Genomic DNA, 19,137 nt, shown 5'->3' on the forward strand with positions numbered 1-19,137 from the left:
TGAGCAGTGTATATATATATATATATATATATATATATAGGGCTAGCCACAATGCAGGGCAGCCAATCAGAACAGAGCTCATTTACATATATCACAGTTAAAAGAAGCAGCCTGTTTAATTCTAAGGAATAAAGGCAGTTAAACCTTCAAGACTGATGTTTATATAAAACCACAGAAGACATCATTAGTGGACCTTCAGCTGATTCCCATTAACACATTTCTGTGCTGCCATGCGTGTGAACTGTGAAAGAGGAAACCGTGCGAGGCGGAAGGAACAGGGTATGTATTTCTTCTGTGACAGAGTGACAGAGAGCTGAGGGCAGTTTAACCTACAGCCACACAGAACTCTCACTGCACAGAGACCCATCGACCATGAACCTTCTCCTTTTACTGAGTCTCCTGATCTACAGCTCCATGCATACAGCTGGGACAGGTGAGTAGACCACCTTACACTTCACTTCATTCTTAAACCAGCTACACCTTCACACGATGCTTTAAACAATGTAAGCAGAAGCCGATATGCATACTTATATTAATTATATAATGATGTGTAATTACAGAGCACAGAAAATTCAAATAGGGCCAAAACCTTGTGAAAGATATTGAAGGGGGGCTCCAGCATTTTTAGACCTACTGGCTGTACTGTCTCTATCTGTACTGTTTCATCCGTTACCACAGGTGATCAGTATGAATCATTTCCACGTAGCTTGAAAAAAAAACTAAAAAACTGTAGTAAAAACATCAAAATGTACGATATACATCATTTAAAACATCAATAAAATAATTATTAATTTTTCAGTGTTTCATACTAATATGAAATAAACATTTGTGTTGAGTCAGGGTGTGTAGGGTGGGGGAGGGGTTTATGGCTGCTAGTCACTGAATCTGAAGCCTAAATACATAACACAATTCATATCAATAACACCTTACACTAACTGTGCTCAGCTATTACAAATCCATAGTTTTTTCATTTACAAGACTACGTAGACCGGACAGTCTCAGACAAACATTAATAAGACTAAGATTTTTAGTGCTTTAGAGCATCGCTGATGCAGTGATGTGGTAATCTGTGAAACTATGGCACATATGGAACAGCACACAAAGAGGTCTCCACACAAAAAGGTTGGAATCAAGTGCAGGTTCATTGAATGGCTGACCAGAGTAGAGTCGTGGCTGGGCCAGGTCAAAACCCGCCCATTTTCAGAGCTGATCAGGGAAACAGTCCAAAAAACACAATCCAAGAGATACAAACCAGGTCAGAAACTCTGGGGTCACAACAAAACAACACCAGACATAAGATATAAGAACGCTCAGAACTGCAGGGAAAGTGACCAAACATATTCTTATAGCAAAGTACTACCATTAAAATCATTCACAACACATGATTTGATGTGTTTCTCTGGTAAGCATAGTGATTGCTTTATATGCAATCAGGCCTCCGGTGCTGTTGACCAGCAGGGAAAATGGACTACTGTAGGTCGAAGCAATGCAGTAAAGTGTAAATGGTTTATATGATCATAAAGTTTATAATGTAATTTTACAAGTACTCAGTATGAAACTTCACCAGATGTACGGAAACATCAACACCATAGTCAAACTCATCTCATACTGGATTGAACACGTCGGGAGTCGCTGTGTGCTGTGAGTGGGCATGCCATCCTTTTCAGGACTAAGACCATGCCGTCCTTTTCAGGACTAAGACTTGGAGGTGCTGATCCGCATACCACCCGCTTCACAATCAGCTGCAATCCCCTCCAATGAGTGCTGGAAGCATCCATGTGAACCAGCCAAAAGAACAATATCATCTGCAAATAGCAGAGACACCACCCTCTGGCCTCCACACATAATGCCCTCCTGATCTTGGCTACGGCTCTGACACTCTGTCCATGAATATCACAAACAGGAGTGGAGACAGGACACAACCCTGGCTGAGTCCAACACTAACACTGACAGCGTCTGACTTAATGCTGAGTATACGAAAACAGCTCTGACCTGGGAGTACAGAGATTGAATGGACCAGAGTAGTAGCCCCAGCACCCCATACTCCCGGACCTCCCGCAAGATATCTCAGGGAAAACTGTTGTAAGCCTTCTCCAAGTCGAGAAAACACAAGTAGACTGGGTTGGCAAACTCCCATGCCCCTTCAACAATCTGTGAGACGGTGAAAAGCTGGTCCAATGTTCCATGGCTGGGATGGAATCCGTATTGTTCTTCCTCAATATGCAGTTCAACTATCGGTCAAAAGCTCCTTTCCAGCACCTAGACTTTCCCTGGGAAGCTGAGCAGTGTGATACCCCGATAGTTGGCACACCCCCTCCGGTCCCCTCCAACCACCCCGGTCGGCCAGTCCAAGGGTACTGTTCACGAGGTCCATGCAATATTGCAGAGGTCTGTTAGCCTCGACAGGCCCACAATATCCAGAGCTATAAATTCATCTTCGGATGAATCTTATCCACCGCTGACGGGCTTGCCAAATACCTCAGTGACCTCCACCAAGGAAATTAAGCTTGAAATGCCAGAAGCCTCTGGCCCTTCCACCAACCGACATTGTCCTCATTTGAAGTCAGAGTTACTCCACCCTTGCTGAATACAGCTTGGGCGCAGCCACCCCGACCGCTCCTGAGTCACCGGATGAAAGTCTTTTTCCATGGCTTCACCAAACTCCTCCCATGCCATGGACTCCTTCTTGGGGCCATCCAGTCCCTAAAATTTGTAGGTAGTTTAACCAGAGGAGGACGACTTGGCATGACTTGGGAGTTGAGCATTTGCTCAACTGAGTGATTTGATAATATGGAGAGCGATGGCGGGTTCAGCGATTTAATATAGAGCTCCTTTTGTGCAATCATCCAGACAGCTTGGTGATGTAAGTGGCTACCCGGCAGAGGTAGGGGCCATCGGTTGTATAGGGATAGAAACCCCTACCGTATTTCCTTTGCTTGTATTTTACTTTGTTTTATTCCTTTAGATCGTCCACTCACTTTTCCGCTCTGTCAGAAAAAGTTAATAATCAGTTTTGCAGCCCTTTTTCGTCCGCTACTCTTACATGTGTAGCAGTCAGAAAAATAAGGTTTTTGTGTCCAGTGTTGGTTTCTGAGCCAAGAAGAGGACTCATCACACTATGATAAAACTAATTTTTGGATTTAGATCTTATTCTGATGCCAGATGTTTAATTTTGGGAAGGCAGTCAAAGCAAAAAATCTCAATGTTCTAATTTACAGTAATAGTGCATTAATTAGAGGTTGTGTTGATGTCTTTTTATATAAAAGATCAACAACACATCCTCACTGACCCTCCTCCAAAAAATCGTCTACTTTTATTGTTTTTCTACATCATTTGATCACATTTACTCAGGCCACATTTCATATCTTTTTTCCCTGATATGTTAAATTCAGTCAATAAACAGTGTCAGGATCTCTGAACGAATCTAAAGCTCACAGATTAAAATCCAACATAGAACTTTACATGATGTAAGCTAAGGGCTTCACACTATAATCATGATCAACACTGTCCAAGCTCAAAACCAGAAAACAGGATATCTAAAACAGGAGAATCATAAATAGACGTCCAGAAACAGAGTCCAGGGTCAAACACGGAAACGCAAAGACCACAGAGGCAGAGCACGGCATTAAATGTGCAGTAGTAGTCTTTCTCTTTAGGGGATAAGTGTGTTAATTTAACTCCACCCAGAACTTCAACACCACATAATTTGAGCGGTGTTGAATTCTTATTACCCCAGTGCACCTACTTGTCTGTCTGTCATGGTTAAACACTACTTATGTTTTAATGTTCAACTTTAAAATACACCACAGAATTCAGATTTTGAAAATAAAGGTTGGGGAATAAACACAATACACAGATTAACTTTATGAATTGTATAAATTGTATCAGCTCTACTTTGTTACAGCAATGACAAAAAAAACAAAACAAAACATTGAAATCAATGAAATCCTTCAGTTTTGGGATGACGTTTAGTTACTGACGTTATAAGTAATGTCCACTTGGTGTCTCTAGTCTCTATATTCAGGAGTATGTAGAGAATGTAGGAAAAGAAGGAAGCAAAAGCCGCATAATCACAGTAAGTTCCTCATTTTCATGGTATTAGTTGAAAACATATGTGTGCATACACACACACACACACACACATACATACACACAAAACACAAGCTTCACTATTCACTGTTTGTATATATAAATGAAGAAAATATTAACTTTAATTCATTTGAACTTTTTCTGTTCCTCATATTCTTAGGATTATATATTATATATAGATTATATTATATATTAATATTAGAGATGTTTGTGAAAATGACCCATTTGGAGACGAGCACTCCTGCATTAAATAACATCATCCAGAACTGGTACAACTGACAACTACTTCAAGAGATTTTACCTTTCAAAGAATGTGGTGTACAGTGAGGAGATATGTAGTCTTTAATAACAGATACAGGAAGGTATGAAATGATGAGAGGAGAAGTCAGAGGCCTGATAGAGAGACAATAAACATAGTGATGAAGTGATGAATGAAGAGCTGTAATAAAGTATAATAAACTAATTCCAGCAATACTGCAGACTGAACACTGAACCTGCTCCACTGTGTTCTTCATAACAGAGACTCTACATGTGAGGCAGACAGTGGGCTCTCGCGCCACCCTTTACTGTGGAAACCTAACTAACGGTGAAGTGACCTGGAGCAGAGACACCAACGGACAGAGAGTGGACATTCTGACCACTCATAACGGACAGACGACCAAACACATCGCTGATCCAGACAGACGTTACGGCTCAGGAGCAGATCTAGCTCTGATTATACGCAGAGTGTCTCAGTCAGACGCTGGTAGATACGACTGCAGTGGAGCTACAGTGGATCTCAGTGTGACATCAGGAACCGGTAAGTGTGAAAATGTTTCATTTCAATGTTCAACCAAAAGCTGCAGTAGCCTCCAGAAATACTGACACCCTTTGTAAAGCTACGGTTAAAAAGGCTATAAAATGTCTTTTATAAATATGAGCAAAACCCATCCAGGCACAGGGGAGGTGAGGAGAGTTCCTAAAGCCCTGATAAGCCAGAGGGAAGAACATTATCCATTACCTACGTTTATGGATGAAGAACGTTCTGTTCACGCTCCACAGGTTCTTCCATTTGAGTGTGTGGAAATGAATAGAAATGTCCAGCAGGACAGATTACAAAATGACTGTGAGCTAAAAACAGGACACTAATACATCAGCTGTGATTCCAAAATCTGACCAATGATGTTAAAGTCTCCCAGCGCGCCATGAGTCTGTAACAGTCAGTAGAGTTACACTAACTTCAGTTACTACTACTTTAGGATGGTTTTCCTTCTCCTGTTCAGTTCATTTCTGGAGATACGAGGTTTTGGTGTCATGTAGTTTTACGACACTCAAAAGCATTGATTATGGTGCTGATTTGACAGCAGAGAAGCAGCAACGGTGAGAGGCATCAAACATTACAGGGGACATTATTTGTGTTCAGATTTTCTTAGAATAACAATCATTATAATTAATTTGGCGATCGCTGCATTAAAATGGACATAAAAACAGTTAAACGGTAATTAAAGACCATGACAAACATCTGATTATCATTGATGGTCGAAGTTGGAACAGAACAATCATGACTGCATTTTCATTGTCCCTGAAATAATTTGACTCAGGAGTGAAATCTTTGGATGATGTAACTGGCCGGTTCATGTGCGTCACATGTTCTGGACTGTATTCAGACTTTACTTTAAAATCTTTACTGAAGACGAGCCTGTAAAACTTAAACAAAATCAGAAATGTTAATGTTAAAGAATCTTACTGAATATTTATTACAGGCTTCATCTATAACTGCAGTTTAGGCCAAAGAAAGCTATAAAGTTTGGATATATCCTCCATCAATAAACTGGGAATCTGACGCACTAGTGTAAATCAGCATTATGCTCTCAATTAAAATCTGACAAACTTATGGAGCAAATTTTTATACACTAAGCATGAATGCAAAGGTTTGAAGGAAAGGTTTATACATTAAACAAAGCTATATCACCATATTTCATTCACAGCTGATGCATTTATGATGCTCCAATGTAAACTGTACTGTTATTAATGTTAGATTAAGTCTCTCATCTCAGAGCATCTCAAAAACAAATCAGCGTACAACCCCAATTCCAGTGAAGTTGGGACGTTGTGTAAAACATGAATACAAAGAAAATACAATGAAATGCAATTCCTTTTCAATCTGTATTCAACTGAATACACTACAAAGACAAGATATTTAATGTTCAAACAGATAAACTTTATTGGTTTTTGCAAATATTCACTCATTTTCAATTTGACGCCTGCAACACGTTCCAAAGAAGTTGGGACAGGGGCGTGTTTACCACTGTGTTACATCACCTTTCCTTTTACCATGTAGCTAATGTTTTAGCTTAGAACTAGTACAAGCAAGAATGGGAAAGAATTCCACCTACAAAGCTTCAACAATCAGTGTCCTCAGTTCCCAAACGCTTATTGAGTGTTAAAGGAAAGGTGATGTAGCACAGTGGTAAACACACCCCTGTCCCAACTTCTTTAGAACATGTTGCAGGCATCAAATTCAAAATGAGTGAATATTTGCAAAAAACAATAAAGTTTATCTGTCTGAACATTAAATATCTTGTCTTTGTAGTGTATTCAATTGAATATAGGATGAAAAGGATTTGCAAATCATCGTTTGCTGTTTTTATTCTTTTTTACACAACGTCCCGACTTCATTGGAATTGGGGTTGTACTAGTTCTAAGCTAAAACATTAGCTACATGGTAACGAGCAAGTGTACTTTCTTCCATATTTGATTTAGAAGAAAAGAGAAAGTAATTTTTTACAGGAGGGATGGTCTGCTCACATGGTGGGCTTTAACATACCCCTAAAGTCATAATTCAAGCCATAAAAATTATACTAAATAGAATTGGTTAAAAAATAATTTATTATTCTATTTGCTTTAAGGATGCAGAGACTTATGGGTTTGCACACTTATGTAAATTGGTTTCCAGAACCCTCACTCCCCATCACGCCCCATCTTCAAGACTTTTCTTGATGCCTCCCTGAGCTTATTAGTAGTTCTGTTCTGGCCAAACTGACTGTGGGGTAACTGTTCCTCGTTTCTCTCCATTGTTTACTTGGTGCCCTCTTACGAGTGCTGTGTGTCAGGACGCTAACTTCACACATCCATGCCAATCTTTCCTGGACTTCATCCAGAACCACCCATCTTGTTTAGTTGCCATTCAGCCTTTCCTGGAAGTCACTGGGTTTCCAGATGGTCAATGTTCAAATACATCTTCTGTTATCTCTACATTCTAGGCCCAAACAGCATAACCACACCCAAAACTACAACCACATCTACACCTACCACAACAGCTACAACTACAACCACATCTACACCTGCCACACCAGCTACAACTACAACCACTTCCACAGCTAAAAGAAGAGGCAAGAAGGCAAAATCTACAACTACAACCACATCTACACCTGCCACACCAGCTACAACTACAACCACATCCACAGCTGAAAGAACAACTACTAAGTCGACAGAAGCTTCAACAACAACTGAAGGTTCATCTGAAAGACCATCTCAAGGTTCGTGTGTTGCTATCAGATGATCTAGAACTAGATGCTGTGACCAGACTTTACATTTAGGACACTGTGTGTTTTCTATGTATGACACGTAGATGTACTTTGCATAATACCCACACAGCTTTCACTGCATCTGTTGAAATACGTTAGTTGTTTATGTTTATTGCTCAGTTAGCTAGAGGTGCTGGGCCGTTCATCTGAAGCAGCCACCGAGTCTGACTTTTAGCTTGAGGCAGTCTTTTACAGGGTGTGTTGCCCTACAGTAATTTTTGATAGAATTCACTACATTTTAAGAAAAATTACTCAAACAAAAAGCCTCATCCTCAGTGTAATGTTAAGCTTTTGTTTGGAACATTCCACAGGTGAGCAGGTTAATTAGAAACAGGTGAGGGTCATGATTGGGTATAAAGGGAGCATCCCTGTAAGGCCCAGTCGTTCACAAGCAAGGACGGAGCGAGGGTCACCACTTTGTGAACAACTGCGTGAGCAAATAGTCCAACAGTTTAAGAACAATGTTTCTCAACGTGCAACTGCAAGGAATTTAGGGATTTCATCATCTACAGTCCATAATATCATCAAAAGATTCAGAGAATCTGGAGAAATCTCTGCAAGTAAGCAGCAAGGCAGAAAACCAACACTGAATGCCCGTGACCTTCGACCCCTCAGGTGGCACTGCATTAAAAACCCACATCATTCTGTAACGGATATTCCCACATGGGCTCAGGAACACTTCAGAAAACCACTGTCAGTGAACTCAGTTCGTCGCTCCATCTACAAGTGCAAGTTAAAACTCTGCCATGCAAAGCGAAAGCCACATATCAACACCACCCAGAAACGCCGCCGGCTTCTCTGGGCCGAGCTCATCTGAGATGGACTGACGCAGAGTGGAAAAGTGTCCTGTGGTCTGACGCGTCCACATTTCACACTGTTTCTGGAAATCATGGACGTCTCGTCCTCTGGGCCAAAGAGGAAAAGGACTGTCCGGATTGTTTTCAGCGCAAAGTTCAAAAGCCAGCATCTCTGATGGTGTGGGGGGGTGTTAGTGCCCATGGCAGGGGTAACCTGCGCATCTGTGAAGGCCCCATTAATGCTGAAAGGTACATACAGGTTTTGGAGCAACATCTGCTGCCATCCGAGCAGCGTCTTTTTCAGGGACGTCCTGCTTATTTCAGCAAGACGATGCCAAGCCACATTCTGCATGTGTTACAACAGCTGATCATTAAGTGAACACACACACTTCTAAGCCGCTCACCTTCAGGGTCGTGGGGGGTGCCTATCCCAGCGGCCATCGGGCGGAAGGCTGGATACACCCTGGACAGGTCGCCAGTCCATCGCAGGGCAGACAGACAGACAGTCACACTCACTCACACCTCCTTAAGTGAATAATGTTCAGTTATTGTGCAGAGCACGACTAGTAAGTCACATCAATGTACGACGAGCAATAATCAGTTATGTTCAGTTATATTAGGCTTTTGTAAAATGAACAAACCTGATGAGCACTTTGACCCAGAGGGTCCCCAGTCTGACATGCCTGCACTACATCATGTGTTATGAGCTTTGTTCTTTATGAAACTGTATATTTCTGACTCAGTGATGCTGGGAATCTGTTATTGGGAGGATTAATGGAAATAATTGTACAGGAGGGCAAAAAAGAATCTCTCCAAGAATAAAAACATCTACTAATTATCTTTAGAGGTTTTTCAACAGGGAACTTTTACACAAGCACAAAGTGTGAAAATCAGTGTTTACATGTATATAAACACAGTACCAGCTCAGGTTTCAGACACTGTGAATTTTATGTGTTTACATCTGTCCATCCGCTGCCTGTCCAGGACGCAGTGGACTGAGAGTAGATATTTCAGTGGGTTCTAGACTCTAATCCTGGGAAGTCAGTGGTGAAGAGCTGAATGTGCAGAGAGTCTTAGTGAGAAATGTTGAGGACTCAGTCATTACTGTTATGTTTTCAGGCGCTTGTGAACCGAACGAGGATGGACGAGGTCTGAGTAGTGGCACCCAGGGCTTGATTTAACAGTGTTTTTCAGACAGAAGTCGTTTTAGGAGGCAGCTTATGCTGAACATCCTCAGAATGAAGACCTGAATGGATCCTGTTACATATACTGTGTTTTCAGTTACAGCTCTATGGAATTTCCTGATCATAGCAGGTTCCTGTCTGGTTGCTGTGGCTCTGGTTCTGTTCCCATGGAGATGTTTTCACAAAAGAAAAGGTGATGATGATGATGATGATGATGATGATGATGATGATGATGATGATTTACGATCTGTAAATTATGGAATATTGTATTATTTAAACAAACGACCCTGATGGAGAATCGGCTTAGAAAATGTGTGTGTAATCATATGGAAATGACTACACATGTGTATCTACGTTTCAACAAGGGTTCTTTAGAGGAACCTCACACAGGAACTACATCCCTTTAGAACCTTTCAGTGCATGGTCTATGTAAGGGTTTTAGATAGGGGTGGGTGTTATGGCCAGAACATTATATCATGCTATAGTTAATATTTCAGATGTTTGTTAAATATTATGGTGGTACACAAACATCTGTTACTGTTAGCCCCCCTTCACCCTGTTCTTCAACAGTCAGGACCCCCCACAGAGCATTAGTGTGGATATTGGGTGATGATGGGTGGTGGATCATTCTCAGCACTGCAGTAACACTAACGTGGTGGTGGTGGTGTGTGCTGATGTGTGTTGTGCTGGTGAAAGTGGATCATCAAGTGGATCAGTGGACACAGCTGTTACGTGGAAACAGAATTCAGATGAATGCAGATCTGGAAGTAGAACAGGTTTAATCTTTGCCAGATGGAAAACCAGAATCGTAGTCCAAGACACAGTCCAAGCAGTCAAAACACAGATCCAATAACAGAGGTGACAGTCCAAAAAGGGCAAGGCAAAAACTCGAGTCAAGGTCAAAAACACAAGGAGGTGAACATCAACAAACCGCTGAGTAGATCACATGATACAATACTTCACAATGCTCGTATTCTAAGCCCAGGCTTAAACACTACCTAGTAAGGTCATATGGTCTAGTCCACAGGTGATCCGTGTTAGTAGTCTGGGATTGTGAACGCTGATAGGAGCGCTGTGCTTGGCAATCAGTCACGTGAGTCCCCTGTGACTCCTGGGAAATGGAATCCAGACTCGTGTCTGCTGAACGCGTGACTCAGCACTGCTGGAGTTTTTAAACACTGTGTCCACTCCCTGTCCACTCTATTAGACACTCCCACCTTGTCTGTCCAGCTTGTAGATGTAAAGTCAGAGACGACAGCTCATCTGCTGCTGCACAGTTTGTGTTGGTCATCCTCTAGTCCTTCATCAGTGGGCACAGGACGCTGCCCACAGGGCGCTGTTGACTGGATGTTTTGGGTTCTCAGTCCAGCAGCGACAGTGAGGCGTTTAAAAACTCCAGCAGCACTGCTGTGTCTGATCCACTTGCACCAGCACAAAACACCCCAGCTTGATTTGGGCTGTGAAGACAAACTCTGCCTCTTTCCATGTTTAGCAGAGGACTGTGAGATGCCGTATGACGACGTCTACACTACCATTGAATACGACGCCTTTAATAAAGAACAAACAGGTAAATATATGCAGATTCTCAGATCACAGAACATTCATAGGCCACTGATGAGTGTGAGGAAGTGGCTGTTTTAAGCTTTTGTTTATCATCTCGGCCCAGTACCAACCCAGAATTGTTCATCTGGCTGCTTCGGTCTTTTCTGACTATTGAGGAAAGCCTTTGAAGAGCCTGACTGTTAGTATGAGTGCTTGATGTGTTCTCTAAGAGTAAACAACGATGTTGTATTTGGCTGCTTGGTCTATAGACATGAATTCATTTTTCACAGTTTTCCAGCCTCTCCTTATCACTCAGAATTAAACAGGAAGGTTTTGTTACTGTAACGTTTAAGAATAGCCTTTGTGTGGTGTTGATGTGTTGGCTACTTGGTGGTCTGGTGGTCCCACCATATTATTGTTTTTTTTAATCAATACAGCCATAAAAAAGATGTTTAAAATACAGCATCACAAGTGTCCAGCGTAAAAATGGGTCCCACAGACCCCAACACAACACAAGGGACAATGTATGTGATAAATCAACTGAGCTGAAAAGTCACCTAAGCTGAAACACACTTTAGAACTTAAAACAGTGAACTAGTGGGACTAACTAAACATTGGCTCAAGTAGAAGTAAAAGTACAACCCCACTGTAACAGGGAGCAAACACATGAAACAACAAAGACCAAGTACAAACAAAAGGCTTAAATACAACAGGGATAACGAGGGACAGGTGGAAAACAGGTGGAGACAATCAGGGGAGGAGTAACCAAACAAGGGGCAGGACTAGAACACCAAAACAAATGCACATGGAATAAACCAAAACATGAACACATGGGAGATCAAAACACAACATGAACACATGGACAGGACTGGGAGGGGCCAATCATGACACCCATTTCCAAAAAGTTGACACAATATAAATATAAACAAAATGCAGTGATGTACAAAGTATTTAAACTATGTTCAATTGAAAATAGTACAAAGACAACAAATACGTAAAATGTTGAAACTGAGAAATTTTATTGCTTTTTCAAAAATAAAAGCCCATTTTGAATTTGATGCCAACAACACGTTCACAAAAGGCTGGTAAAGTTATGTAATGCTATAAAAACAACTGGTGGTTGACTGGCAACAGGTCAGTAACATGATGGGGTGTAAAGAGCATCTCAGAGAGGTGGAGTCTTTCAGAAGTAAGGATGAGGAGGGTTCACCACTCTGTGAAAGACTGGACCATCAAATAGAGCAACAATTCAAGAAGAACGTTTCTCAACATAAAATAGGAAAGAACTTCTGCTTTTCATCGTCTGTAGTACATAATATCATTAAAAGATGTAGAGAATCTGGAGAAATCTCTGTCTGTGAGGGACAAGGCCAAAAATCAGTATTTACTGGCTGTGATCTTTGGGCCTTCAGGCAGAACTGCATTAAAAACAGACATGATTCTGTAGTGGAAATCACTGCATGGGCTCAGAAACACTTCTGAAAACCACGGTCTGTGAAAACAGCTCATCACTGCATCCACAAATGCTGTTAAACTCTAAAACACAAAGAAGAAACTAAATATAAGCAGGATCCAGAAACGCTGCCACCTTCTCTGGGCCTGAGCTTATTTAAAATGGATGGAGGAGAAGTGGAAAAGTGTCCTGTGGTCTGTAGAACCAACATTTGAAATTTCTTTAGGAAATCATGGACACTGTGTCCTCCTGGCTAAAGACCACTCAGCTTTTTATCAGTGCATGTTGTCTTTGTAGTATTTTCTGTTAAAAATATTGACAGACTAAACCTGTGAGACCCTATTCTCCTCTTTTTGGATCATTCTGATCTAAAATAATATTGGGTTTTGTACTTTTCTGTTGTACGTTTTCACATCACTGCTCAGTTTTCTGTGTCAGAATTCATATTTGACCATTTTCAGCACTTTTTATCCACAATATGACCTTTTACTGCTTTAATTTACTGTTATTTCACATGATCTCATTCTGTATAGGAGCTGTTTGTGTGAAGATTCCACAACTGACTCGTCTCATCAGCTAATCAGGAGGAAACATTTATGTCATATCGTTTAATAACTTAGCTTTTAAAAATGTCAGAGTGGAAGGAAAAAGCAATGAATACTGGAACCCAGAGAAACCAGTTATTTAATACTGTTTTTAACAAGGACCTGTGCAGGTTGTATCCAGCTCCCCACCCTCTGTGACCAAGAAGGATAAGCAGTTTAAAAAATGTGTGTGTGTGTTTTAAATAAGGCTATTATTTATATTAAACTTTGCTGTTCATTCCATTCCTTACCAATTTAGCAAGTTTTTCTTTGTGTTTGAACGTTCTGTCTGTATTTTGCAGTTCACCCAAACTCATATTCCTGAGTCATTCTCAGGTTTTAGACCTTTTTATCCTGTTAAACTTTATTGATATTTCTTTTTCTTCATTATGTTGTAACGTATCTCTCCATGGATCACCAGCTTATCGTGGAGGAGGGGTTTGTGTTCTTGAATGATCCTAGGAGCTATGTTGTCTGAAGCAAAAGCTCCTGGTAGGGTCTCCCAAGGCAAACTGGTCCTAGGTGACAGGTCAGACAAAGCATGATCCAAAAATACCCTTATGAAAAAAAATTTAAAAAATAGGGTCTCCGGCGGGATCCCTCCAGGGATACTCCAGCGAGCATCTGGTGGCCGGGCATTTACCTATGGTGCCCAGTTGGATCCAGCCCGAAGGAGCTACATGAGTCCCCCCTTCCATCAATGCAACAGCGATGGGAGGGGCAGTAGTAGGGGTTCGGTGCGTTGTGGATCGGGCAGTGTCCGAAGGCGTGGGCCTTGGCGTTCTGATCCTCGGTTGCTGAAACTGGCTTTTGGAACTTGGAACGTTACCTCACTCCCGGGGAAGGAGCCTGAGTTGGTGTGCGAGGTGGAGAGATACCGGCTAGATATAGTCGGGCTCACCTCAATACACAGCTTGGGCTCTGGGTCCAGTCTCCTTGAGAGGGGCTGGACTTTATTCTTTTCTGGGGTTGTCCATGGTGAGAGGCAGCGGGCAGGTGTGGGCTTTCTCATAGCCCCTCGACTCGGTGCCTGTATGTTGGGGTTTTCTCCAGTGGACGAGAGGGTAGCTTCCCTATGCCTTCGGGTTGGGGAACGGGTCCTGACTGTTGTCTGTGCTTATGCAACGAACAGCAGTTCAGAGTACCCAGCCTTCTTAGAGTCCTTGGGAAGGGTGCTTGAAAGTTCTCCTCCTGGAGACTCTATTGTCCTACTGGGGGACTTCAACGCTCACGTGGACAATGACAGTGAGACCTGGAGTGGTGTGATTGGGAGGAATGGCCTCTCTGATCTGAACCCGAGTGGTGTTCAGTTTTTGGACTTCTGTGCAAACCACAGTTTGTCCATCACGAACACAATGTTCGAACACAAAGATGTCCATAAGTGCACATGGCACCAGGACACCCTAGGCCGCAGTTCAATGATTGACTTTGTAGTCGTGTCATCGGACTTGCGGCCATGTGTTTTGGACACTCAGGAAAAGAGAGTAGCTGAGCTGTCAACTGATCACCACCTGGTGGTGAGTTGGATCAGGTGGTGGGGGAAGATGCCGGTCAGACCAGGCAAGCCCAAACGTATAGTGAGGGTTTGCTGGGAACGTCTGGCAGAAGAACCTGATCTTGATCTTTAACTCACACCTCCATCATAACTTTGACCAGATATCAGGGGAGGTGAGAGACATTGACTCAGAATGGGCCATGTTCCGCTCCTCCATTGTTGAAACGGCTGACTGTAGCTGTGGTCGCAAGATAGTTGGTGCCTGTTGGGGCGGTAATCCTCGAACTTGGTGGTGGACACCCCAGGTGAGAGATGCCGTCAAGCTGAAGAAGGAGTCCTACCGGGCATGGTTGGTCTGTGGGACACCAGAGGCAGCTGACAGGTATCGATAGGCCAAAGGATCTGCGGCTTCAGTCCTCGCCAAAGCAAAAACCCGGGTGTGGGAGGAGTTTGGTGAGGCCTTGGAAAGTGACTTTAAGTCGGCTCCGGCAAGATTCTGGCAAACCATCAGGCGACTCAGAAGGGGAAAGCAGTGTGCCACTAGCACTGTATATAGTGGAGATGGTGTGCTGTTGACTTCAACTGGAGACGTCATTGGGCGGTGGAAGGAATACTTTGAGGACCTTCTCAATCCCACCGACACTTTCTCCAGTGAGGAGGCAGAGTCTGGGGACATGGGAATAGGCTTGCCCCTGGATTGTCAACCTGGGGTGGTGGTGCCTCTTTTTAAAAAGTGGGACCAGAGGGTGTGTTCCAACTACAGGGGAATCGCACTCCTCAGCCTCCCTGGTAAGGTCTATGCAGGGGTACTGGAGAAGAGAGTCCGGCTTATAGTCGAACCTCGGATTCAGGAGGAGCAGTGTAGGTTCTGTCCGGGTTGTGGAACACTGGTCCAACTCTTCACCCCCTCCAGGATTCTTGAGGGTTCATGGGAGTTTGCCCAACCAGGAGAAGGCATTCGACTGTGATCCCCGGGGTATTCTGTGGGAGGTGCTTCAGGAGTACAGGGTACATGGGTCTTTGCTACAAGCTATTCAGGCCCTGTACAAACAAAGCAGGAATTTGGTTCGCATGGCCAGCAGTAAGTCAGACTCGTTCCCAGTGAGAGTTGGATACTGTCAGGGCTGCCCTTTGTCACAGATACTGTTCATAATTTTCATGGATAGAATTTCTAGGCGCAGTCAGGGGATGGAGGGTATCCGGCTTGGTGACCTCAGGGTCACATCGCTGCTGGTTGTACCATTACTGTACCATTAAGATGAATATGTGTAATGACCTCTGTTCTGACTGGCTGTCCTGCAATGTCCCTCAGTTAAAGAGTCGCTAGAGCTGAAACACACTTCATAACTTCAACAGTGAAATAGTGAGACTAACTTAACTTTGGCTCAAGTAGAAATAAAGTAAACTGAGTAGAAAAAAAAAATCAGGTCTGTTTGCACTATTTACATACTGAGTAACTTACAGAACTGCACTGGAACGTCTTAGGTTTAGTCTGTCAGAGTAGGAACTGAAGACTGTGAGACTCTATTCTCCTCTTTTTGGATCATTTTGGTCTAAAATAAAATTTTATTTTGCACTTTTCTGTTTTGTTTGCTTTTCCACATCGCTGCTCGGTTTTCTGTATCAGTGCACAAATTTCACCATTTTTGGCACCTTTTATCCACAATATGACCTCTTTTACTGTTTTAACTGACTGTGATTTCACATGATCTCATTTTGTGCAGGAGCTGTTTGTGTACAGACTCCACGGACTCGTCTCATCAGCTAATGAGGAGGAAACATCTATGTCATACATTTTAATCCATTAACTTTGAGAAATGTCAGGTAGAAGGAAAAGGACAGGAATACTAAAACCCACAGAAATCACAAACACATTGTTCAATTCTGAATTTAATACAACTTTTATTCTGTTAAACCTCACTGTATATTCTTTTCCTTACCAACTGTTAGTTTTCTCCTTGTATTTTATTAATTTAGATGTTTTAGTTTCCCATATTTATGTCATTTGGCTTTGTAATGGACTACAAATCATATATATTTTTGTCCATATTTTAGTTCACCCAAACTCATGTGTCTCTCAACTAAGACATTCTCAGGTTTCAGTACTTTCAATTTTATTGACATTTCTTTTTCTTTATTATGTTGTAACATCATTTCTATTTTCCACAAAGCACTTTGTAAAAATCTTAAACCAACCTAAATAAAATGTCATGATCTTATTTCAAATGTTTCCTGTGTATTATGAAGTGATGGGAACCTGTAGCTCTACATCTTCTTCTTCTTTTGGCTGCTCCCTTTAGGGGTCGCCACAGCGGATCATCTGCCTCCATCTTGCCCTATCCACTGCCTCCTCTACATATGATCGCCTACTTGGCGGATTCATCCTCTGTCTAGCTACCTCAAACTCTTCTTCATCCTTAATCTCATTAAGTAGTTTTAAGAAAGAAGGAGGATTGTTCTTTCTCTCCCGTAGTCGAAGTTGTAACAGCATGAGATCTGAATCAACCGCACCTCGAAGTAACTGCTCCACTCGTACTTTGTCAACTGAAGTAGCAGGAAGACCTCCCCTCTGTACTGTCTTGGAGCCCTTCAAGCCTCTTTAGAAATTCAGAGAGACGCTCCCCGTGCTGCTGCCGCATCATTCTAAAAGCAAAGTACAGGTCTTCTCCAGACTCCATACTACCAAATGAGCTTTCTATAGCCTCAACATATTCCATTGGGCTAGCTTCAGGATTGGCTGCTTTTACTGCTTGAAAAATCCCTAAAGCTGGACTTTTAAGACTTTCAACAATTCTCCTACGCTTTTCTCGATCAGGACAGCCACACTCTTCAACCATAAGTTTAGCCTGTTCTAGCCAGTTTTCTAAAGTTTCTTCTCCAGCAGGGGTGGGACTGGTTCCAGAGAAAGTCCTTAAGCGCTTGTATGCATTGCTCTCACATGATGGTTTAGACGCTTTCTCTAACAGGTCACCCACAGCCTGAATAATAGACTCAGGACCACTAACATAGGAAGAACTCAAAGCATGCAATGCAGGAATGTCACTCCATGTTTTACCTTCTTCTCTGAGTAGTCTGGATAGTTTCTCTGTGAAATCCTCAGTGCTACTACTGGGCTCGTCTGAAATAATTAGCTTCCATGTGGCACGTCCATCACTAGGAATGACTTCAGATGGAACTCGTGTGATATCCACAACCTCACGGCATTCACAAAACACCACAAGACTGTTCTGCTGGGGATCAAACATCTTGCCTCTTACTCTGCCCAGAGCTTTTATGCTTTGCATAGTTTTTTCAATATATGCCACATCAGTGTCTTCAGGAACACCGATTAGCATAAAGACATGTTTAATGTCTAAGCCTTCACCTCTGCACCAGTTGCGAAGCTCGACAGAAGAGGGAATCCTAGAGGGCTCTGCCATGACTGCTCTGTTTACCTTAACTAGAACTGGGTTTTTACTATCTGCCTGCTCATAAGACTATTACCCTAAAAAAAAAGGGAATAACTAAAAGGGAATGCTCCCAGCGGTGCCTCCCATTTATTATGTAACCCCTATCCCAAATATATGTGGCAGGAATAAGGGCCCTGAATTCAATATATCACTCCCTATTCCCTTATATAATGATTGGCAGAAGTAAAACACACACGTAAGAGAAAGTAAATGCTCAAATACACTTAGATATAAAATACCAGAGGTTTACTGAGTGTTTCACGAGTGAAAAATATCAGATTTTATCAAAGAACGTTCTCTTATAGATTTTTCACAATTATCAGGGTTCAGAAAAATGTAAACTGTAAATACCTTTACAATATAACAGTGCTTAGAATTTTAAATGACATATTTCAGAGATTTAGTAACCAGATGTTAGAGCTTTTTTAAGTTACAGGTTAAGTAAATGTTCAATGTACACCGTATTTGTTGCACAAGAAGCTTTTGTATAAATTCACCTCCAATTTAAACTCATATGACCAATCATGAATTTGACTTATGTAGAATTTCCCCAGGGCGGCACGGTGGCGTGGTGGGTAGCACTGTCGCCTCACAGCGAGGAGGGCCTGGGTTCAATTCCCCGGCCAGGTGACCGGGGTCCTCTCTAAGGGGAGTTTGCATGTTCTCCCCGTGTCTGCGTGGGTTTCCTCTGGGTTCTCCGGTTTCCTCCCACAGTCCAAAGACATGCAGTCAGGCCAATTGGACATGCTAAATTACCCCTGGGTGTGAGTGTGTGAGTGATTGTCTGTGTCTGTCTGCCCTGCGATGGACTGGCGACCTGTCCAGGGTGTATCCTACCTTCCGCCTGAAAACTGCTGGGATAGGCTCTAGCACCCCCCCGTGACCCTGACGGAGAAGCGGCTTAGAAAATGGATGGATGGATAGAATTTCCCCTTTAAACACACCTGTAATGGTACTTGAGCAGGGAAAAATATAAAG

The 19,137-nt window shown here is 42.4% G+C and overlaps 1 protein-coding gene across 1 annotated transcript; it reads left to right on the top strand.

The window, feature by feature from the left end:
* The first annotated feature begins 355 nt into the window (after nt 1-355).
* Nucleotides 356-13,899, top strand: LOC119264342. The gene is made up of 5 exons (XM_037542806.1): nt 356-433; nt 4,610-4,888; nt 7,332-7,460; nt 11,129-11,203; nt 13,799-13,899. Exons 1-5 carry the CDS (start codon nt 373-375, stop codon nt 13,897-13,899), a joined length of 645 nt encoding a protein of 214 aa, XP_037398703.1. The 5' UTR covers nt 356-372.
* Nucleotides 13,900-19,137: the final 5,238 nt, after the last annotated feature.

Source organism: Pygocentrus nattereri, chromosome 11, assembly GCF_015220715.1.
Source record: "Pygocentrus nattereri isolate fPygNat1 chromosome 11, fPygNat1.pri, whole genome shotgun sequence".
Classification (NCBI taxonomy): Eukaryota; Metazoa; Chordata; class Actinopteri; order Characiformes; family Serrasalmidae; genus Pygocentrus; species Pygocentrus nattereri.